We start from the raw sequence: 22,788 nt of genomic DNA, 5'->3' as shown, positions 1-22,788 counted from the left end.
CTGCACTGTGGCTGTCACCAGCCCTACACGGGTGGAGGGGCTGAAGCCTGGCGGGGGGAAGCTGAGGCTGCCCTCGCTCACTAGGGTGTGGAACACCTGCCCCCAGCCCCGCCCCCACCAGCAGGGCTGGGCAGACCCGGCCGCTGTGCCTCAGTTTCCCACGATGCAACATGGTGCCTCTCCCCTCCCCACCCTGATGCTGAAAGGACCTGCAAGGCCTGGGGAAGAGGCCTCCTGGGAGCCCCAGCCTCCCCGGCAAACGGGGAGGAAGTCTGTATACAGGGTGACAATGCCAGCTCAAGCCAGGGCTAGCTTGCTGACACTTGTACCGCTGTCTCTTCCTGGTGGGGGGCGTGGTGGGGGATGCTGTCACCATCTCAGAGTTACACAGTTGGCTGGTGACAGAAGCCTCCTGCTCCTGGCTCCTCTCCCAGAAGGGATCCTGCATCCATTCTAGCTGTGACTCCACCCGCCGCCTCCCAGAGCCCACCCTGGGTCCTAGAACAAAGCCCTGGCAATCAGCACTGCCCAGAGAGTCACTGCCTGGGCCGCCCAGCTCTGCTACACTTTACAGTGTGTTGGGGGGCTGGGGGGTCGGGGAGGGGAGGCTATGGCACAGCGCTTCCCTCCTCAGTCATGGGGGAGTAGACTGGAAGACCTGCGGTCCCTCCCCTCTGACAGTCATCAGCTCTGGCACCTTCTTTCTGCACCATTAAGACAGAAGCCTCATTAAGGCCAATTAAAGGAGATTCAGGCCACCCAAGCGCCAAATGGCTGCAATGGGCCAGGGTCAGGAAGTACATGCAGGTCCCACCCAGCCCAGTGGCGTGGGCCCTGCCCTGAGTCTGATAGATATCGGCCACAGCTCAGGAATGCTACAGAGACCAGAGGCCGCAGAGCGTGGGGTCAGGTGACCAGGGCTGTGCCCGGTGGACGAGACAAGAGGACAAGCCTCTCCCTCTTCCTGCCGCCCCCAGGGGCCTCCAGCTTCCAGGTGCAGGATCCAGACCCAGGCCCGCACAAGCCAAGAGTTTTCAAACTGGAAAATCTCAAGTTCATCAATCTGAAACATTTAAGAGCTCAGCTTCTCCAGGATCTACGAGCAACAGACATGGTGGGGTCATGGAGCATCCTAACGCCCCAGCTTAGGGGGCCTGGAAAGGACTTGCCCAGAGTCACAGAACCAGCCCCACAGGGCAAGGCTCCTGAGCCACTGGAGGCCCATGTCCTCTCTGCTGTGTTCCATCAACCCCTGCTTGAACTCCTCCAGGATGGGGGCTGGGGGGCTCACAACTTCTCAAGCCAGACCACCCTCAGGGATAGGCCATCAGGATGACAGGGCTGAGGGAAGAGACCTGGCATTTACTGAATCCGTGCCAGACACCATGCTTTTCCCGTGCAAATCTCACAGCCCCTTTGGGGCAGGTGCTGGCATCAGATGGTGCTGAGCAGGGAGGGACGGATGATCAGACAGGTGGAGCGGTTACCTCGGGCAGCATGGCCCGACAGCAGAGCTGGGCTCAAGCACGGGTCCCCCAAAACCAAAGACTGTCTTCCCACCGCCCCACGTGGCGTTTAATCTGGGGGATCACTCAGACCTCACAAAGGAGGCTGGTGCAGCCCGCCAGCCAGGGCCTGCCAGGATGAAGGAGGTGTGGCCCCAGTAGGGGGCAGTCCAGCTCCCCGCACTGAGCATTCTCATGTATATGACTGCCTTATTAAGACCAGTGCCCAATCCCCATCTTACAAACAAAGAACCTAAGGCCCGAGGTCATTCAGCAAGGGGGCCTCTGAGAGGCCTGGCCTGGCCCACCTCTGAGGGCCCAGGGGAAGGACCCTTGGCTGCAGGGCGAGCCTGCTGGACCCCCAAGACCAGAAGCTCAGTGCAAGCCTGCCACTCAAAGCCCTGGTATGTTGGACTTCCCTGGTGGTTCAGTGGCTAAGATCTGGCCTTCCCAGTGCAGGGTGCCTGGGCTCAATCCCTGGTCAGGGAACTGGATCCCCACATGCCACATGCCCCAACTAAGAGTTCACATGCCACAACTAGAAAAAACAAAGACCCTGGTGGAGCTTCAGCAGGCCCTGGCCCCTCTGAACCTCAGCTGTCATCACCTGTGACCTGGGAGTGATGACAGGCCCTGGCTCCCAGGGTCGTGGAGGGAGGGCAGGGTCGGCTGGTGTGGGGCAACCTGCCCGGGCGCTCTGGAGCCTGGCGTGCACCCAGCCCAGAAGTGCCAGCCCTCCTTCTTGGCAGAGTTGCTCCTCACTCTCCTCAACCTCAATTAAGACACAAATGCTGCTGGGTAGGAACCTTTGGAGAAGATAGGAGCCAGCACCTGGGACTATATTATCAGATGGTTCCCCACCTGGGGCTCTGGGCTGGAAAGTGCTCCCCAGACCCACTGTGTGAGGCTGGCTGGTGCTGCCCCTGGAAGCAGCCAACTGGGCCACCCCAAGGCCTCTCACGGTGTCAGGGCTGTGAGGGTACCGCCTTGTTTGGGGACAGTGAGAGTCCCTGGTCCTCAGGGGCCTTGGCTCCCTGTAACTTTGTGCTCACCAGGCCTTGGGGCAGTCAGAGTTCTGCTCCTGCGGGAACCCAGAGTCTAGGAGCCTCATGAAAATACTTTTACTGCCCTGATTCAAGCTGAGGGCCCACAGTGAGGCTCCACGGCTCTCATGAGGGGCAGGGCTCAGAAAGAACAGCCGAGACACTGCTCCTCCAGGGAAAGGGGGCTTAGAGCCCCCAGAGCTAGGTCCTAGAAAGGCTCCTCCAGTGTTGGCTGGGTGACAGGTCATTTGCTTTCTGCGAGCCCCTCGTCTGCACAGACGGGACCACACCTACGCTGTGGAGCTGGGAGGATCCAGGCAGGCAAAGTGCCCGCTCAGCACCTGGGGTACAGCTGGCATTTAATAAATGCCTCATTAAGCTCTTTTATTCTCCTGGAGCCAAGCTGTGAGCTAGGATGGCAGCGTGGGAAGGCAGGGACCAGACAGAAAAGACGTGGGGTCACTCGGGCACCATGGAATCTGGTTCCAGTCCCTTCTTGCTGTGTGGCCCCAAGCAAGAAACCTAACATCTCTGGGTCTGGCCCCGGCCTGGCGGGCACAAGATCTGGTTTCGGGTCTAGGCTTTACCCCTTACTCTCCTTTGTGCCCACCCCACCGATTCCTCACCCACACATGATGCAGCCCTGCCCTCGGGGGCCCTAATGAAGAAGTCCCGTGGGGGGGAACCCTGAATGAACAACCTGCTAGAGCATCTCCCCTTTTGCTGGCCAAGGCGGGCCCTCCACAGCCCCAGCCCGACCCAGCCCGGCCTTACCCCTTCTGCAGAGGCTGCAGCCGCCCAGGCGTGATGCTACAGGCGTGATGCTACAGGCCCGGCCTCTGGTATGCAGTTAGAACCCCATGGCAGGTTTTTCCCCAGATAAATCCCTGGCTCCCAGGGGCTGGGAGAAGGGCAGGCAGATGACCCTCTATCTCTGGGGCCTTCTCAGGACCACCTGCCAGTGGAGTCAGACTCTGGACCCACTAGTCTTTTTACCAGAGGAGGGTCAGAGTAGGAGAGATCCTTAAAAGGCCCCAGTGCCTTGCCCGTTTCACAGATGGCTTGACCGGGGCTTGTGCCGGGTCACAGGTGGTAGAGGAAGAGCCGGGACCTGACCAAGTACTTGTGGATCCTGTGCTGTGGCCCATTAGTTCCACGCTCATCTCCTGGGAAAAGGGGAGAACTCAGCGTTGGCTTTGATGGGAACACGGCCACTCCCAGTGAGACGGGCTGAGTGTGTGCTGTGTCACTTCCCTGCCCCCGGGTCGGCCCGCTGTGCTGACGACAGTCTAGGCTGAGGAGGCGGTGGGCTGGGCTGTCCTGACTCAGCGCCACCAGCCCCAGCCCAGGGGCCCAGGTGGGCAGGGGGCCAGCATTTTGGCCAGGCAGCCGGACCGCAGGGTCTCCATCCCAGATGGGGAGAGAGGGTGTTCTCCCTGCGCTGGTGCTGGGGGCAAGAGGAGGATTCGGGGGTGAGGGAAAGAGAGGTGATTCATGGGGAGAGAGAAGGCGGGTCAGGCTCCTGGCGGCCAGGCGGGCGGCCCAGGCAAAGCGCCCTGTCAGCACCCGTCAGCACCCGCCGGCGTCATGGCCCCGCCCTGCGAGCCAGGAGGCGGCAGAGCAGGGAAACGGGAGGGTCCCAGGTAGCTTGGATGAGCGGCCCCTCCCTGCTCTGCCCCTCACTGGGTCCTTTCAAGGCCAGGGCAGGACAGGCAGGGGACCTGTCTAGAGTCTGAAGACAACACCAGTCTGGTCCCTTCCCTACCTCTCCACCCAAGAGCTAGCCAGGTGACCTTGGCAGGGACTAACCTACTGGGCCTCAGTGGCTACATCTGGAAAATGGAGCAGATAACACTACACAAGACTATAAAGTGCCTGATACCCAGTAAACAGCAGCTCTGGTTATCAGGGCCGCCCCCTCCACCCTCCACACACTATGTTGGCCGTGGGTCCTGGGGTGGACGTGGCAGGGAAGACATGGGCTGGAAAGCAGGAGCAAGGCTCCCCATCAGGTGTGAACAAATCCCCCGTCCTCTATGTCTCAGTGTCCCTGGCCAAAAGGGGAGGCACTTGGCCTCTGAGGCCCCTCCTGTTGAGCCCAGGGCTCACTGCCACGCCGTAGGAGCATGGTCAGTGAGCCCCTACCCTGGGAGGGATGAAAGCAGGGCCAACGCCCACCTGTTGGGGGCTGCAGGTCAGCACCGACTGGGACCACACAGACCAGGGTGCAGGCCTGGGCGGGACTATCTCCTGGCTCTGTCCCTTTACACAGGTGATGCTGATAAGCTTGAGGGCTTTGTGGGGAGCAGACGAAGTTACAGGGGGCATGGGGCTGCATGGGATGGCTGGGTCTTAGCCCCGGACACAGAGACGAGAGAGGAGGGAGGAGGCCCTGGTGCTCAGCCTGGCCCCAGGCTCCCCTGTCTGGACCTGGGGAGACAGACCTGGATCTGTCTTTCCATTTTGGGGTGATAAAACTTTCCAGCTGTTTCCGAGCAGTCTGGGATCTGGGATCCACCTCTTTCCTACTTCCGGTGGGGAGGAGAGGCGCCCCAGCACGGCAGGTCAAGCCCCCTCTACCAGGGTCTCAATTTCTCCATTTTTAAAAAGGGGGTGGAGGCTGGGTAATGGGATCCAACAGGCACTCCTAGGGGACTGGGTTTCACAACCTCAAGCCTGGCACCCACACCAGCAGCACCCCCCTCCGCCATAGCAGGTTATTCAGTCTAAAAATTGTGACGGTCCCTCCACCCCACCTCTTCCTCACTCCGATACCCGACTCCATCCTTACTGTTTTCATCCCCGCCACCTCCGTTTCACAGAGCAGAAACCCAAAGCCCCAAAGCTGCCTGGGATCAGGCAGAGAGCCAGGCTCCCCAACACAGGCTATCCGACCCCGCCAGCCCCCTCAGGAAACAGGGACTCCACCTTTCCGGAAACTTAAGCCATGGCCATCTTGTCAGTGCCTGACCCACTTCTGGTCTCTTTGCCCAAGAGCTCCCCTGGGCCCTGTCAGCCAGGATGATCCCCAAGGCCACTGTCTGGGTTTTGAGCGGGCCCAGAATAGTGAAGGGGTTAGATTCAGCTAGAAATACCTTGCCCTGCCGGGCCAAGGCCTGAACAGACACTGCTGACCACTCACTCCTCTCTACTGAGTCCAGAGCTGGCTTATGAATCCTCACTTGCAAGGCAGGCTTTATCAGTCATCTCAGAATGTGCCTTGAAACATGGAAGCAAGAGAAGGCCCTGCTTATGGTCATGGCTATCCAGCAAGGGCCTGGCTGGCTGCCAGTGGAGAGACCTCTTCTCAGTGTGTCAGCTGAATGGATATCCACGGCGGGACAAGGCACAGCTCGGCAGGGGTTGCTCCGCAGGAGGTCCAGACAATGCCTGACGTCCCTTCGATCCAGGTTGACAACCCTCACTGGGACCTGCTCTGCTTCCACCCCCAGGAACACACCATCGCCAGTCCCCATCTCCCACTCGGGGAAGGTTCTGCCACTGCAAAGCTCATGAAGAGGCTCAGAGAGGGAGAGCTACTTGTTCTCAGTCACCCAGCACAGCAAGGAAAAAGGCACAGCTGAACTTGGATCTCCAGGCCAGCCTCGGCCAGACTCAGGCTACTTCTCAGTCTCCATGCTTACCCCAAGCCCCAGACTGTCTCCACCATCCACAAAAGCAACACCAGAGCACTTGGGAGCACGTGTGCGCAGGAACCTCCTGCTTCTCAGAGCCATCCCCGGGGACAGTGAGGGAAAGCCCTGTGATCCTTCCTGCCCCACCCTGTCCAAGCACCTTCTTTTGGGGAATCTGCTCGCCAAGTCTGAGGAAGTCAGAAACACCCCCCAACGATGCACAAAGATCTTTTGAGCAGGAACAGCCTGCTGTCAGCGGCCAAGGGATCCAGGTGCCCTATCGCTCTGCAGAGAAACCGAGGATCCCGGCGAAGGCAGGAGGGAGGCAGCCCAACAGGCAGCCGAAAGCCCGGGCTGGGCTGAGTGCGCGCGTATGGGCGCCTGAGACACCGGGACAGGTCAGGCCTGCCCGGCTGCGTCTCTTGGGGACTCTGGCCGGCCGACTCACCTTCTGGGCCTGACTGATCATCTTGCGCACCACCTCCTTGATGTGGGCCTGCCCGTCGATGGGGGGCTGCATGTAGACGCTGGCCCGGGTCACGCCGCGGTAGGCGATGGTGTCGGGCCAGCCCAGGTCCAGCTGTGGGATGGAGCGGTCCGACTTCTGGGGCCAGTACTCCAGCGAGGGCAGCGGTTCGGCCTCGGTGGGGGTACCCTCGGCCGCGCTGGCCGCATCACCATCCTCCGGCCCGCGGGGCTGCGTGCCGGCGCGGGGGTCCTCGGAGCCGGGGTCATAGACCTCGATGGTCTCCAGGATGCGCCGCAGCTCCAGCTCCGAGAGGAAGTCGCGGATGTTCTCGCGCTTCAGCACCTCGTAGAAGGCGTCTCGGCCGTTGGCCGCCAGCGCCTCCAGCGCCAGCCGCTGCTCCTCGCTGTAGAAGAACTCGGGCTTGGCTTCGCTGGAGCGCCAGTTGACGTGGCTGTCGTCCAGGCACTGCACCTGCGAGAAGGCCATGGCGGCCGCACGCTCCGCAGCTCCGGGCCGTCTCCGGCTGGGCGCTGAGCGCTCTGGGGCCTCCGGCCGCCGCCTCTCCTCTGCCCCGGACCTGCGGGAGGGGCGGGCGGGCAGGGTCGGGTCAGAGTGCAGGCGGGGCCGGGGAGGGGCGGCCGCGCGGAGGAGGGGCCGGCGGGGGGCGGGGGCGCACGCCTCCCGCTCGGGTGCCGGTACCTGCGGGGGGGCCCGCCTCCCGGGGGATTTTTGGAGCCGCCACAGGTCCTGGCTACTTCTGGGGGGAACTAGGGTCGGCAAGGGACTCCCCAGAAGTTCCCAAGAAGGAGGGTCCGGAGTCTGCTCTCCGACGACCTCTGGACCTGCTCGGCGGCGCCCCGCATCTCCAGGGCTTCCGGGGTGGGAAGGGGCCCCCAAAGCTCCCAGCGCCGCGATCGGCAACCCTAGGGGTCTGCGCGGAGGCGGTTCGGGGCGGCGCGTGAGCGGGCGGGTCTCCCGGGGGCCGAGGGTCGGGGGTCGAGGGCGCGGGCCTGGGTTCGCTTACCGGGCGCGCGGGCGGCGTGGGCGCTGGCGGCGGTGACTAAGTGCGGCCCCGCCCACCCGGCTGCCGCCACCTGCGGTCACGTGCGGCCGGGGGCGGGGCCGGAAACATTCACATTCACCCCACCCCAGACGGACCGACGTCTGGAGGGTGTGCGCGCGTCTTCTCCGCCACCACCAGCCTCAGGTGGCCGAATTCTGAACCGCTCAGGGACCAAAATCCAAGCGCTTCTGGGCCATTGCAGCCCAGAGAGGGACAGTGTTCTCCTGAGGACACACAGCAAGGTGATAGCCTTGACACGCCCCTCCCTCACACTGCTGGTAATCCTGGTCCAACCTAACCGTGTCCAGTTTCCCAGGTGGGACAGAAAGCATGCACAGATGCTCACCCGTTGTGGAAGTAGAGTTGGGGTGCTGGGGTGGGAGGCTCTGAAGCAGGGGCGGGGCCGCTCTGACCCAGCCTCAGGGGCCCTCCCAGAGCCTGGTGTAGACAGGGCAGGCACCCAGTTCTAGGTCCCAGCCCCGGCTTCCTGCTGAGAACAACACCGCCCCCCCCCCCCCCCCCCCCCCCCGCCCCAGGACTGGTCCTGCATGATGAGCCGCGCCCAGGCGCTGGGGCGAGGAGGGCGGAGAGGGGAGCAGTGGGCTGGGGTCAGGCCCAGCTCTCTGCCCTGCGTCCCTGGGGCTTGGGACCCCGGTGACGGGGGTGTGTGGGGACCACATCTGAAAGCAGGCTGCCAGGGTGGGGACAGCAAAGCCCATTAAACCTCGCCAACCACAGCCCTCACCCCGTCGCGTGCCACAGCCAGTCAGCCAGGCATCTGGCCCAGCCTTCCCACCCCCTCCCAGCCATGCACGGACTGCTTGGGGCTCTGAGGACACTGCTCTGTGCTGCAGAGGGTTGGCTGTTGACATCTCTAGGCCTGGGCCCTAGAAAACCTACCTCAGGACCCTCTCCACCCCCCGGTCTGCCTGTCAGGCCATCTCCCCTGGGTCTGCTGCCCTCAGCGGTGGTGCTGCCTCCCGGCCCAGTGTCTCTATGGTCCCATCACGGGGTCCTGCCCTCTGCCCTGGCCCGGGGGCTTCACATTGTGTCTGAACACGGTGCCCCTTCAGGTGCCCCCAGCACCTCCCAGGTAGGTGCACACACACCTGCCTCCCCACCCCCCCACCCCCCACAGTCAGATGTGAGAGGGATGCGGCCCCTGGGGTGAGCACAGCACTGGGAGCCCTGAAGCCTGGCTAATGGCCTCTGCAGCTGGGGACCCATTCAAGACTGTCTCTGGGCCTTGGCATCTCCTTTTGTTCTTCCCCTGGTCGGAGGCCCTGGGCTCATGAAGGGAGTCCTGGCTCTCAGGGCTGAAGGGCCTCCAGCCCTGCAGTTACCTGCCCATAATTTTAGAATCACAGGAAGCTGTTGAAAAGCCAACAGAGAGCTTGCAGGCACTCTTCACCCAGTCTTCCCCAGTGGTGCCATCTTGTATAACCACAGTGCGATAACCACAGCCAGAAAGCTGGTTCAGATTTCAGCAGCTTACGTGTGCTTGTTTATGTGCACGTGTGTACACCCTCATCACACACGTAGGTTTGTGTAACAACTGTCACGATCTAGGTGGAGAACTGTCCCCCTGCAGTCAAATATCTCCATCCTAACTCTGGCCACCACTGATCCACTCTCTGGTGATTCGTTCGGGTCAACGTATATCGGTAGCTCATTCCTTTCTATTGCTGACTGATACTCCATGGCATTCTAGTCTTTATTTCTATGGGTTTGGCATTCTTAGCCTCCACATGTAAGGGATATCATATGGTATTTATCTTTCTTTGGCTTATTTTACTCAGCATATAACCCTTGAGATCCATCCACATTGTTACAAATGGCAGGATGTCTTTCCTTCTCATAACTGAATAATATTTTCTTTTCCAATATTTATTTTATTTATTTGATTGCACTGGGCCTTGGCTGCAGCACATGGGATCTAGTTTACTGATCAGGGATGGAACCCACACCCCCTGCATTGGAAATGTGGTCTTAGCCACTGGACCACCAGGGAAGTCACTGAATATTTTCATATATATCTATATGAGCGTCACATCTTCTTTATCCATTCATCAAAAGTATTGTTTAGTTCAGTCGCTCGGTCGTGTCCAACTCTTTGCAACCCCATGAACCGCAGCACACCAGGCCTCCCTGTCCATCACCAACTCCCGGAGTCCACCCAAACCCATTTCCATTGAGTCAGTGATGCCATCCAACCATCTTATCTTCTGTGGTCCCCTTGTCCTCCTGCCCTCAATCTTTCCCAGCATCAGGGTCTTTTCCAGTGAGTCAGCTCTTCGCATCAGGTGGCCAAAGTATTGGAGTTTCAGCTTCAACATCAGTCCTTCCAACGAACACTCAGAACTGATCTCCTTTAGGATGGACTGGTTGGATCTCCTTGCAGTCCAAGGAACTCTCAAGAGTCTTCTCCAACATCACAGTTCAAAAGCATCAATTCTTCGATGCTCAGCTTTCTTTATAGTCCAACTCTCAGGTATCTTGGCTATTGTGATCAATGCTACAATGAGCAGGAGTGCAAATGTCTCTTCAAGGAGGTGATTTCATTTCCTTAAAATATGTACCTAGTTGTGGGACTGCTGAATCATATGGTAGTTCTGTTTATAATTTTTTAAGGAACCTGCATGCTGTTTCCATAGTGGTTGCACCAATTTACATTCCCACCAACAGTGTACAAATGTTTCCTTTTCTTCACATCCTGGCCAGCTCTTGTTATCTCTTGTGTTTTTATAATAGCCCTTCTTGCAGGTGTGAAGTGATAGCTTATTGTGGTTTTGATTTGCATTCCCCTGATGATTAGTGATGTTGTACAGGTACTTTACACATACTTGTTGGCCATTTGTTTCCTTTGGGAAAATGTCTGTTTAGTTCCTCTGCCCATCTTTAAAGCAGATTTTGGGGGTTTGTTTGTGGGTTTTAGTCTTAGATACTGAGTTGCATGAATTCTTTACATATTTTGGATATTAGCCCCTTATCAAATATACAATTTGCAGATATTTTCTCCCATTCTTCAAAATACCTTTTCATTTTGTTGATTGTGTCCTTTGATGTGCAAAGTTTTTCAGTTTGATGTAGTCCCAGTTGTTTTATTTGTTTGTTTTTGCTTTTCACTTTTTTTTGCCTTTGCTTCTGGTGTCAAATCCAAAAAGTCATGGCCCAGACTGATGTCAAGGAGCTACCACCTATGTTTTCTTCTAGGAGTTTTATGGTACCTGGTTTTCATTCAAATCTTTAAGCCACTTTAAACTGATTTCTGCATGTGGTGTGAGACAGGAGTCCAGTTTCATTCTTTTGCATGTCACTGTCCAGTTTTCCCAACACTATTGATTGCAAAAACTATCCTTTCCCCATTGTATATCCTTGACTCCTTTGTCATAAATCAGTTGACCATGTATGTGAGAAGATCTGCCTGCAAGTCTGGAGACCTGGGTTCAATCCCCGAGTCAAGAAAATTCCCTGGAGAAGGGAATGACTATCCACTCCAGTATTCTTGCTTAGAGGATTCCATGGACAGAGGAACCTGGTGGGCTGCAGGCCATGGGGTCACAGAGTTGGACATGACTGAGCGGCTAACAGCTTCACTTTCGCTTTGCTTCTGGGCTCTCTACTCTGTTCCATGGAGCTATGTGTCTGTTTGGCACCAGTACCTCACTGTTTTGATTACTACAGCTTTATGATTTGGTTTGAAATCAAGGCCTGTGATGCCTCCAGCTTTGTTTTTCTTTCTTAAAAATTCCATTGGCTACTCAGGACCATTTATTGGTTCCATCCAGATATTTTAGGATGGTTTTTAATATCTCTGTGAAAAATATCATTGGAATTTTGATAGGGATTGAATTGAATCTATGGATCACTGTAGGTAGTATGGATAGTTTAACACTATTAATTCTTCTCATCTGTGAGCATGGAATATCTTTTCATTTTTTGGTGTGTCTTCTTCAGTTTCTTTCAGTGTCTTATAGTTTTCAGTGTACAGATCTTCCATCTCCTTGGTTAAATTTATTCCTAGGTATCTTATTTTTTTATGCTATTGTAAATTTTTTATGTATTGTAAACAGCATATTTACAATACATAAATGAATAGCAATTTTTTATACGTTGTAAATAGCATTAAAAAAAGAATAAGATTGTTTTCTGAATTTCTCTTTCTGACAGTTCACTCTTGGCATACAGAAACAACTGATTCTGAGTATGGATCTTGTTTCCTGTGACTTTATTGAATTTGTTTCTGCAGCTTTTCTTTTCATCCTTTTCACTGATGATGTTTTACACAAAGCAAAAGCTTTAGTTTGTTTGTTTGTTTTTCTTCTTTTTGGTTTTGTTTGTTTGTTTGGGGTTTTTTTGGTCACACTGTGCAGTTTGTGGAATTTAGTTCCCCCACCAGGGATTGAACCCAGGCTCTCAGCAGTGAGGGCTCAGAGTCTTAATCATTGGACCTCCAGGGAAATCCCCAGAGCTTTAGATTTGATGAACTCTATTTTGTCAATTTTTCATTTTATGAATTATGTTTTTGATGTTAAGTCTAAAAACTCTCCATTTTGCCCCACGTTCTGATGATATTCTCCTATTTTTTTTCCTTGAAGTTTGATAGTTTACACTTAAATCTGTCGTCTATTTTGAGTTAATATTTGTGTGAGGTGTGAAGTTTAGGTTGAGTCATTGGCTGTGGATGTCCCCAGAAGGGCTTTACCAAGGAGCAAAGAGCCCGAGAACTGTTTCCCAGGACCACACAGTATGGGAGGCTTCCCAGGTGGCCTAGTGGTAAAGAAGCTGCCTGCCAATGCAAGAGATGTAAGAGACACGGGTTTGATCCGTGGGTCGGGAAGATTCCCTGGAGGAGGGCATGGCAACCCACTTAAATATTCTTACCTAGATAATTGCAGGGAGAGAAAAGTCTGGTGGGCCACAGTCCGTGGGGCCACAAAGAGCTGGACACGACTGAATGGGCTGAGCAGGCACACAGTATGGGTTTGGGAGAACTGGACCCAAACGCAGGTCTGTGTGCTTTTCTTTTCTCCCGCTTCCTCCTGCAACATCAGGGTCTAGACTGGCTCCCAGGGATGAGCCAGGCTGGCCTGGGAGTGGGGAGCACCCTGTTTACTCCCTGAGGTGGTGTGTCAAGTGACCAGCTTAGAAGAGAGTCATTCAGTCAGTCAACAAACACAGCCACACCCTGCCACGCGTGAGCTTATGCTGTGCACGCCTGGGGCCCAGGCTCCCCAAGGGGCTCCTGCGGTAGCGCCTCTGGAGAGGCAGGAAGGCGCCCTTGGAGAGTGATGCCTTAGAGTCGAGAGGAGTCAGGAGGAGCTCCCTGGGTTTCAGAAGAGTATTCCAGGGAGAGGGAACAGCAGACACAGAGGCCTGGAGTTGTGGGTGACATTTTGCTGGTAGTTAGGGTGGTCACGTGAGCAAGAGGCTGTAGTGCCCAGCTAGAGCTCCATGGTCGTTCCTGTGGGTGATGGGGGCCACAGGAGGCTGTGAGCAGGAAGGAGTGTGGCCAGACTGATGGACTTAGAAGTTCCCACAGGGCGTGGGTTACAGGGGCTAGGTGGTACAGCCCCCCAGTCCCCAAGCCTAGTGACTGGACTTGGCACTGGCTGAAGGGAGGGAGGACATGGAGGGCAGAGAGGGAGGCAGCCCTCAGGCCTCCAGCGTGGCCTCCACTGGGTGGGGGTGCTGATGTCAAGGTGGAGCCAGTGGGGACACCCCCACAGGCCTGCAGAGTCCAGCACCAGACAAGGCCAAAGCCTCTCACTCAGGCCCCTGGCCCTGCCTTCGGCCTGGGGCTGCTGAGTCCTGAGTTGGCACAAATGGGGGCCAGTGTTTAGCTGGCGACGACACCTCTGCTGCTGTCACAAAAGAGAGGTTGTTCTTTCCTGACGCTCAGCACAAACCCTGAGGTGCCCAGAGGCAGGGCCCCATCCTGGGAGCCTGCAGTGGGCTGCGACAGGCTGAATAAACCTGGGCAGAATCTCCTGACTCGGGCTTTTCAAGCCATTATGTGGCTGTGACTCTTCATCCGTCCCTCCGGGAGGGCTGAGTCCTCCAGGTGCCAGAGCCGGCCAGGCCAAGCCCAGAACCTGTTGGGAGGGGCCAGTCACCTGCCCTCACCTGGACCCAGAGTCCCTCCAGGGGACCCCGGGCTGTATCCTGGGTCTGACTATGTGTCCTAGGCAAGTTATGCCCTTTCTGGTCCTGAGTTCTCACATCTGCACAGTGGTGGGCAAGGCAGCTGGATCAAACAGTGCCTGAACTCCCCCCTAGGGCTTCATGGGCTCCTTTCTCCCTTTCCTTCTGGCCTTCTGTGCCTTTCCCCTTCCTCCAGCCATTCACTTATTTACTCACTCATTCATTCACAGATGTTCACAGACTATCTTCTCTGGGCCCAGCCCTGGACTGGGTGATACCTGGGAGCGGAGGTGATTCAAAGCCAGTGTCCGCCCTTGGGGAGCTCCCAGTCTGGTGGAGGAGGTGAAATATGCAAACAAATAATTGTGATTCAAGCCTGGGCTTTAGGAGGCCTTGGGAGGAAGCTGCTCTGCCTGGGAGGGGTTGGGGGACAGTTATGGAAAGCCTCCGAGAGCTAGTCCTTTGCAACAGGCGTGAAGCCGGAGGCAAACAAGGGTAGGGATGGAGCAGGAGCAGTGGGAGGAGGCAGCCCAGCCGCGTCTGCCCAGGCACAAAGGCGTCGGGTGCTGGGTGTGTGTGAGAAAATACAAGCAGGTCAGGGTGGCCGGCACGGGTGCTGGGAAGACAGGACCTGGGCCCAGCTGTCCAGGGCCTTGAATGTTGACTGTCTGAATGTCGTGGAAAGGAATTTTTTTTCCAGGAAACCATGGGCTCCAGAGTTGGGGAGGGGGCTCCTGACAAGGAAGTGACAAGAGCAAAGCCGTGACTCTGAAAGGATGAGGCTGCAGAGGGTGGAAGAGGGCCAGTGAGAAGACAAAGCAGCAGGTGGAGGGAGCCCAGTGGAGGGGGCAGGTGACGGGAGGAGCCCCCATGGGCTGGGGGCTGGTGCACTGGAAGTGGGGGCTGTTGGTACAGATGTCCTAGGAGCCTGGCGCTCAGGATAGGCTGGGCTGGAGACGGGCCGAGGATCGTGGGGGCAGAGTGATGCTACTCCAGTCCCACTGGCTCAAGGGAGGAGACCTGAAACCCTCCGTGGTGGGTTGGGCATCTAAGTAGGGATCTTAACCCAGGAGCGCTCGGTCCATGAGGAGGGCTCAGTGACAGAAATGTCGATGCTACACGTGGAAACATTCTGACCCCAAACAGACCCCTGTGCCGAGCAGCTGCATTCCCGTTGCCTGTTCTCTCTGAGCGCAGGTCACTCTCTGTTGACCTCTGCCCCCCTCCCTGCCCCCACCACCGCTGAAAACCCAGGGGTCAGGGCCGATGGTGCTGGAAGGGAGGCGGAGACTTCAGATTCAGTCCGGATCTGGGTCAAGGCCCTGGACGTCCACTCAGAGGGCATGCAGTGGGTGCTGTCTCCGCCATGGGGAATGTCAGCAGCGAAACCTGGGTTCCATCCTTACGGCCCAGATCGAGGAGATGACTTTTGAGCAGCCCGTGGGAAGGCTTGGGAGAGGGAGGTTGGGTCGGGGGGAGGCTGGAACACCATGAGAGGAGTGTGCAGAAGGAGACCAGCCTGGAGGAGCCTGGCGTCTGGCGAGTCTTGTGGAGGGGCCTCCATTCTTGTTTGAAGAGTCCTTTGGAAGCTGCTGGAGACAGTCTGAGGGGAGGGCCTTCACCTGCTCCTCTGGGGAGAAGGGCTGGGGGCAGGAGGTAGGGGGAGGAAGACGGCAGATGGTAGACTGACCACTGACCACTGACCACTGCTTGGGCAGGCAGCCCTGCAGGGGAGCCCCGGCCCCACGTGGGGACAGGGAGCCAGCGTCGTGGGTATGGACAGGCTCATGGTGATGGACAGAAAGGCAGGGAGAGAGGGTGTCTAGGGACAGAATAGTGCTCCAAGACTGGCCCCCTCCTTGTCTGTCACCCTGGCCGGGAAACTGAGGCTCAGGGCTGAGCAGCAGCTGATGGCAGGTGGTAACAGAGCAGGTCCAGCCAGGCTCCTTGCCCACCCCAGGGTGGCAGGCAGGCCGGGGACACTGAGGATCCTTCTCCTGCAGATGACGTGGGCTGTGTGGTGCCAGCCGAGTGCCTGCGGGCCTGTGGGGCTGAGATCGGCTGCTCCAACATCGCCTACCCCAAGCTGGTCATGGAGCTGATGCCCACGGGTGAGGCCCTGGCTGGGTCTGACAAGGGGCCCTGGGGGTGGTGGAGGCCACTCTGGATCCAGCGTGATGCTGTGTGACACCTGGGTGGGATGTTCTGCTCCTGGGGGAAGAGAGGAAAGGAATCAGAAAGCATGTAGGGTGCCCACCGTGCACCAAGCACCATGCCCAGGGGGTCGCACAGGACTGACCTGCACCTGCTTCTCAGGAACCCTGGTGCTCTAATCATCATACCCTCTTTGTTTTTTTTTTTAATTTTTTGCAACCCTGCAGGGCACACGGGATCTTAGTTCCCCAACTAGGGACAGAACCTGCACCCCCTGCGGTGAAAGCACAGAACTCTAGGGAAGTCCCTTATCATCCTGGCTTTACAGATGGGGAAGCTGGGACCCAAAGGTGCCCTGGATGGCCAGGGAAGTCCCTTATCATCCCAGCTTTACAGATGCATAACCTGGGACCCAAGGTGCCCTGGCCAAGGTCAGGTGACAAGCGAGCTGCAAAGCTGGAGTTTGAACTCAGGGCTGGGGGATCCTCTTAGCCTGTGCTGGCCCTGCCCCCAAGAAAGGCTGCCACGCTTTCGTCCTTCAGGCCTGCTGGGTGTCAGGCCCACTCACAAACGACCTCTCCTATATGTTATGAGGCAGAGTTCTTAGCTGTGTTTACAGATGTGGAAACTGAGACACAGATGAGAGGAAAGTGACTCGTCCCAGGCTTGTAGCTTGTGGCTAAGACACAGAGCTCAGTCTCTCTGGCCCCCAAGTCCACTGTTGACTCTGCCGGGGCCCGAGGCGCCCAGCCCTGCCTTGAGCCTACAGCTTCTGCCTCCCTGAGACCCTGCAGACCAGAGAACATGGGTGTGTTTTGGCCATTTCCACATTCCCGGCCAGTGGGATACAGGATGTGAAAGCAGATCACGGTGAGGGGTGTGGTCCCACTGAAGCAAATGGAGGAGACGGCTGTCCTCTGCTGGCTTCACCTCCTGATTCTCAGCATCCCACTGTGGGAGCTCGGACCCCACCCTGCTCCTCTCACCCTCCCTCCCTCCCAGACCAGGCCTGGGTTCTGCCGCTTGCTGGCAGAGGTATTTGGGGCAAGCCTCTTCCCTGCTCATAGCTTTGTGTCCTCATTTGCAAACTGGGGATAATGATGCCTACTCACCCCTCAAAGTGGTTGTGGGATTAAACACAGCACAGGGAAACTGACTGGCACAGGGGTTGGCTGCCCTGTGGGCTCGCACCTTGGGGCGTCGTCTGCCTCTACTCTTCAGAGGGGCTCACCACAACCCCTAGAGATCCAGCTCCAAGATCTTGAGCTCCCCACCTGAGAAATGGGAGGAGAATAAACCCCAAGGTAATCCACCTCCCTGAGCAGGAGAAGGAGGTTGGAGAAATGTTTGAGGGGGAAACCATGATTTAACTCACTTTGCTTTGGGCCCCATCTCAGCCAGCCTAGTGAACAGAGGGAGCTATGAGATGCCTGGAAGTCACACAGCAGGTCAGACGCAGAACCAGGGCCAGGCAAGCAGTGGCATCTACAAGGCTGAGCCCTCGGAGGAGGTGGCATTTCCTGGAGTCAGGGAGGGGTGTATAGGTGTTGTGGGGGTGGAGGATAGACAGGGAGTCTACAGAGGTGGAGGAGGTGCTTACACACTTGAAGAAAAAGCACAAGAAACTTTGGAGACAGACTTGTGCCAAAGCCCAGAGAGGGAGCCAACCAACCTAAAGTCACACAGCACTGAGTCTCTGTACCCTCAGCCCCTTTGGAGCCTACAACCCCCAGGAGGCCTTGCACAGCAGGGCCTTGCCCACCTCAGTGTGGGCCCTTCATTCATTTTCAAGGGCTTTTATCCCCCAGGTGGGCAGCCTTATCTCCTCTCAGCCTGCCTGGCAGCCATGCACAAAAAGTAGCAGAAACCGCAGGCTCTGGACCCCTGCGCCCTGCCCGGGGTGTGGGCTCCAGGCTGAGGGTCCCTTGTCACTCCCCCACTACCCCTGGGTTTTGCCTCTGGCCTGCTGTGCCTCCCTGGGCAACTCTCTTCTCCTCTCTGAGCTTCCACCTCCTCACCCGTCAGATGCAGTCCGGGTGTGGAAGCACTCTGTCAACTGGCAGCTCTGTAGAAAGAAGAGGCTGAGAGCAGACACGTTGCCTGCAGCCGCAGGAGCCCACTGTCAGCCCCAGCATCCCAAGTCAGGGTCTTCCTTCCACCACCTCCAACACCCTCACCCCAACCCTTCTGGGCCTCTGCCTGCGGGCACTTGGAGGGGCCTCATCAGTAGGGCCCAGGAGCAGCCCAGGGAGGTCACAGTGGCCTGTACCCCTCCCCCAGGTCTGCGGGGGCTGATGGTCGCTGTGATGATGGCTGCGCTCATGTCCTCGCTGACCTCCATCTTCAATAGCAGCAGCACCCTCTTCACCATGGACATCTGGAGGCGGCTGCGGCCCCGTGCGGGCGAGCGGGAGCTGCTGCTGGTGGGACGGTATGGGGGAGGGCTGGGGAGGAGGACTTCTCCAGCACACCCTCAGCCCAGGAGGAACCCCCAGAGGTGGGCACTGAGGGATGAGTAAGAGTTTGCTGGTTGGAGATAGAATGATGCCAGGAAGGAGAGGAGAGGAGAGGCCAGAACATCCTGCGCCTACCTTCCATATCCAGCCCCTGGCCATGCCCATCCTGGGTAGCTCTCTTACTCCAGTCGGGACCTCTGAGGGAGTCTGCTGGGAAAGCCCCCTTTCCCAACACCCAGAGATGTCTTCCCTGGGTCTGAGCCCCTAGTCCCCTGTTGTATCCCAGTTGCTGCAGACATGCCGGGAGCCAGTACTTGGGCGTGGCCACACCCAGGCTGTAGCTGTCCCTCTGGCCCCACTGAGCTTCTGCCCACATCCTCTAAGCCCTGCTTGTTCCGTTCTTATCCCTCTATGACTCATCTAATCTTTCTAGAATCTGCTCAAGTGCCCCTCCTCCTGGCAGCCCACCTGATACCCCCGGGCAAGGACTGAGTCCCCTCCCCTGGAAGGCCCCTGTAGGAACTAGAGCCCAGTGGCTCCCATAGATCAGGCAGGTCTTGTAGGTCCCACTGGTGTTCTGACGCCCCTCCTGTGGGTGTAGCTGTGTCTGGCCCGGCCCTCCATCCCCAAGCTTGGCTAAGTCCCCAGGAGCTCCCGGGCTGAGACTCTGTGATTGGTGAAGGGGAGCTGGTGCCCTCTCAGGGGTCCTGCCCCCAACTATCTCCCTCTGAGCCATGCGACCCCCACTTTGCCCGCCCCAGGGACCCTGCTCTCTGGTGCTGGGCTTGACCCAGCAGTGCCCCCTCGGGCTGAGAGTGCATGGCACCCATCCTCAGGGTGGGGTCCCCTGAGCTCCGGGCAGCTGTCCCGTGACGCAGTACAGCCGCCTGTGTTGGGACACGCCAGCCGGCAGGTATGGGCTCCTGCATGGCCCGGGCCTCATCCAGGGCAGGGAGCCCCTCCCTCTACTCCCAGGGTCGGCACCTGGGCCACTTTTCCCAGCCAGGTGACTCCCTGAGCCCCTCCAGCTCCAGCCTCCCGGATGCTGGGACTGGGCATTCTCCTACTGCCCAGGGGTTTGCCTCGCCCCCCTGGCTGGACACAGCAGACTCAGGGCCCCTTTGGTGGCTCCACAGCCCCTGCCTGCTGTTTCCTGGCCAAAGTCCTGAGCTGGTCTCCCCTCCATGCGGCCCACCCCACAAACAGCACCCTTGGCCCACCTTCACGCCCATCCCCTCAGGCAAGCCCACCCTGGGCCCTGCCAACCTGCCTGTGGGCGCACAGCTGTGTGATGTGGCCTGGCTGCTCACCCTCTCTGGGCCCCAGGGCTCAGCCCTACCATCTGCCCTCTTGAAGCACCAGCACACCCCCAATACCTCCAGCCTGCTTCCTGCCTAAAACAGCACCGCTCAAGCTGTGTTTCCCCAATGCGGGCTCTGGGTCTCTGGAGCCCCAGTCCAAGAAGAGACAGAACACAGGGCAGGGCAGCAGGGGTCCCCCAGGAGCCTGGCATCGCCTCAGGTGGGGGGCTGGAGGAGCCACCACAGGCCTCGGAGTGTGATCACTTCATGACCGGCGTCCGGAGCCTCACTCCCTGGTCCTCCCTGCACCCACCCCTGCTTTTCAGTCCGCTAGTGCCGGGCCTCCCTGGGACCCAGAGAGGTCTCAGAGACACCTGGCCTTGTGGGGCTCCCCTAAAGTGACCACAGCTGCAGCCCAGGGACAGTGGAGGGGGCCTCCCCACCCGACAGCAGAATGGGGTTGGGGGGGGGCAGGAAGACTTCCTGGAGGAGGAGGGCCTCGAGCTGGGCTTTGGAGGATGAGGAGGCTTTGCTGGGGGAGGAGCTGATTAGGGCATTCCAGGCAGAAGGAACAGCCTCTGGGTTTCGGGTCCCTCTGGCAGCCTGATGGGGGCTGAGTCAGAAGAGCAAACCCCAGAGGCTGGTGAGGGCCAGGGCCACACTTTAGGCTGGCTGCAGAGGCCCAGCCCTGTGAGAGATGCTGAGTCTGGTGTTGGACGCAGGGCCTGTACAAGGAGGGTGGGGTGCAGCCTGCCTGTGCCTTTGAAGAGGGCAGCGCCCGCCGCCTGCCAGGCGGAGGGTTAATTAGCCCTAATCAAGGGGGCGCCTCCTTCCTCCACCCTCTCCCTCAGGCCGGGAAGGGGAGGACCCGCCCAGCTGCACATATGGCCTATTGCTGTCCTTTCTGGGGTCCCGGAGGGTCCCACCCATCACCCACCTTGGGGGTGAGGGACATCCAGGTGAGCCAGGATACAGGCAAGGGGCCCTTAAGCAGAGAAGAGCATATGGACACCTAGCCCCAGTTTTGTCCCCCAATGCCACAGGGCCCCCTCTTCCTGGAAGCCCTCCTGGATTGGTGCTTCCTCTGGGCTCCCTTGGCCTAGCCCTGAGCACACGATGACAGAACACCCCACTCCGGGGGCAGCACTGAAACCAGGCCCGCTTGTCACCAAGACCTAGCCCCAGCACCCCATCCGTCTCTCAGGCAGGCTCCTCATGAATGCTTCATGGAGGAATGAGTGAAACACGTCCCTGCTGGTGTCGGGGGGCGGGGGCGGGGTAGAGGGGGCAGGAAGGGTGCTCACACCAGCCAGAGGCAGGCAGGAGCTGAGAGGAGGTGTCCACACAGGGGGGCAGGGAGAGGGGCTTCAGGCCACGCACAGCAGAGGGTGGGGTGTGCCACCAGAGGTCCCAACTCCTTCAAAGGCCCGCCAGGATTTGAGGAACCACCAGGGGCTCAGTCTGGCCTGGATGTGAGGGCAACAGGTCATTCACAAGTTTGTATTGAGTGCCTACTGTGTGCTGGGAGGTGCAGCAGGGAACTAAAGGATGAGGCTGCTGCCACCAGGAGTGGGAGATGGCAAACCTAGAGAGGTGGAGTCGGGCCTTGAAGATGGACAGGAGACCAGGGGGAGATGGCAGGGATGACCGGGAGCACTGCAGGCCGAGTCGGGGGCGGTTCCTGCAGGCAGCGGGGAGCCATGGAAGAGTCTGGAGAGGGCAAGGCCAGCTGTGTTCTTGGAGGAGAGGAGCAGGGGCCGGGGAGGAGGCTGGAGCTCTGCAGCAGGGGACAGATGGAGAGCCAGCCTCAGTGACCCAGGGGAGGTGGGGAGGGGTGGGGGTCTTGAGGACGGCCCGCCTCCTGCTACCTGCAGGCTGGTCATCGTGGTGCTCGTCGGCGTGAGTGTGGCTTGGATCCCCGTCCTGCAGGGCTCCAATGGCGGGCAGCTCTTCATCTACATGCAGTCGGTGACCAGCTCCCTGGCCCCACCGGTGACCGCAGTCTTCGTTTTGGGCATCTTCTGGCGGCGGGCCAACGAGCAGGTGGGATGTGGGAAGAGCGGGAGGCTTCAGGGCTCATCTCCCCTGCTGCCTGGGTGTTGAGTGGGGGAGGCCTGGCCTTCCTCCCGAGGCCCCAGCAGCCCTGCCTTCTCCTCCAGGGAGCCTTCTGGGGCCTGATGGCGGGGCTGGCAGTGGGTGCCACGAGGCTGGTGCTGGAGTTCTTGCACCCAGCCCCGCCCTGCGGCCACCCTGACACGCGGCCCCCCATCCTCCATGGCGTCCACTACTTGCACTTCGCCGTGGCCCTCTTCCTGCTCAGCGGGGCTGTGGTGGTCGCTGGGAGCCTGCTGACACCACACCCCCAGGGCGTCCAGGTGAGCCTGCCCTCACCCCTGGCCTCTGACCCTCTCTGACTCAGGAATCTTCTGGGTCTTGACCTGTAACCCCATCTAACCCTGGTCCCTGCCCTCTTTCCGTCACTGACCCCTGTCTGGGCTCACCCCTGCCCTTCCCTCTAGATCCAGAGCCTGACCTGGTGGACTCTGGCTCAGGACCTGCCCTTGGGAGTGAAAACAGGTGTGTGTGTGTGACCCTAGGCCCCCCTCTTGCTCCCACCCATGGCAGGGTGGCAGGCAAGGGTACTGGGTGGGACCCTGTGGCCCTCATCTCCCCGTTCCTCCCACTACCCCCAGGTGATGGCCGAGCATCCCAGAGACACGCCTTCTGGGCTCGTGTCTGCGGTGTCAACGCCATCCTCCTCATGTGCGTCAACATCTTCTTTTACACCTACTTCGCCTGACGCTGCCCCCAGAGTACCCCTTTCCCCGTCAAGAACACCGAGGGCCAGAGGAGGGCAGCGCGCCTTGGGCCACAGGGCAGGCCAGTGCCCAGCGACTGGCCAAGCCAGCCAAGTAGGAGCCCTGAAAAATTAGGGAGGAAATGGGAAAAAAAGAATGTCTGATACTTTAAAAATAGTAGTTGTAATTGGAAAGAAAATGAGATTTCTCACGGACATAC

General features: G+C 58.5%; 1 protein-coding gene across 1 annotated transcript in view; it reads right to left on the bottom strand.

The window, feature by feature from the left end:
• FAM83G (family with sequence similarity 83 member G) overlaps positions 1-7,792 on the bottom strand; it is a 31,130-nt gene extending 23,338 nt beyond the window's left edge. The window contains exons 1-2 of the mRNA XM_019981439.2: positions 7,677-7,792; positions 6,632-7,229 (exon numbers count right to left, since the gene is read on the bottom strand). Coding sequence (XP_019836998.2) covers positions 6,632-7,138 — 507 coding nt within the window. The 5' untranslated portion in view covers positions 7,139-7,229; positions 7,677-7,792. The remainder of the gene's footprint in view (positions 1-6,631; positions 7,230-7,676) is intronic.
• Between the last annotated feature and the right edge of the window lie 14,996 nt (positions 7,793-22,788).

This window comes from Bos indicus, chromosome 19, assembly GCF_029378745.1.
Source record: "Bos indicus isolate NIAB-ARS_2022 breed Sahiwal x Tharparkar chromosome 19, NIAB-ARS_B.indTharparkar_mat_pri_1.0, whole genome shotgun sequence".
In the NCBI taxonomy this organism is placed as follows: domain Eukaryota; kingdom Metazoa; phylum Chordata; class Mammalia; order Artiodactyla; family Bovidae; genus Bos; species Bos indicus.
This window is presented reverse-complemented; position numbering and strand designations above follow the sequence as displayed.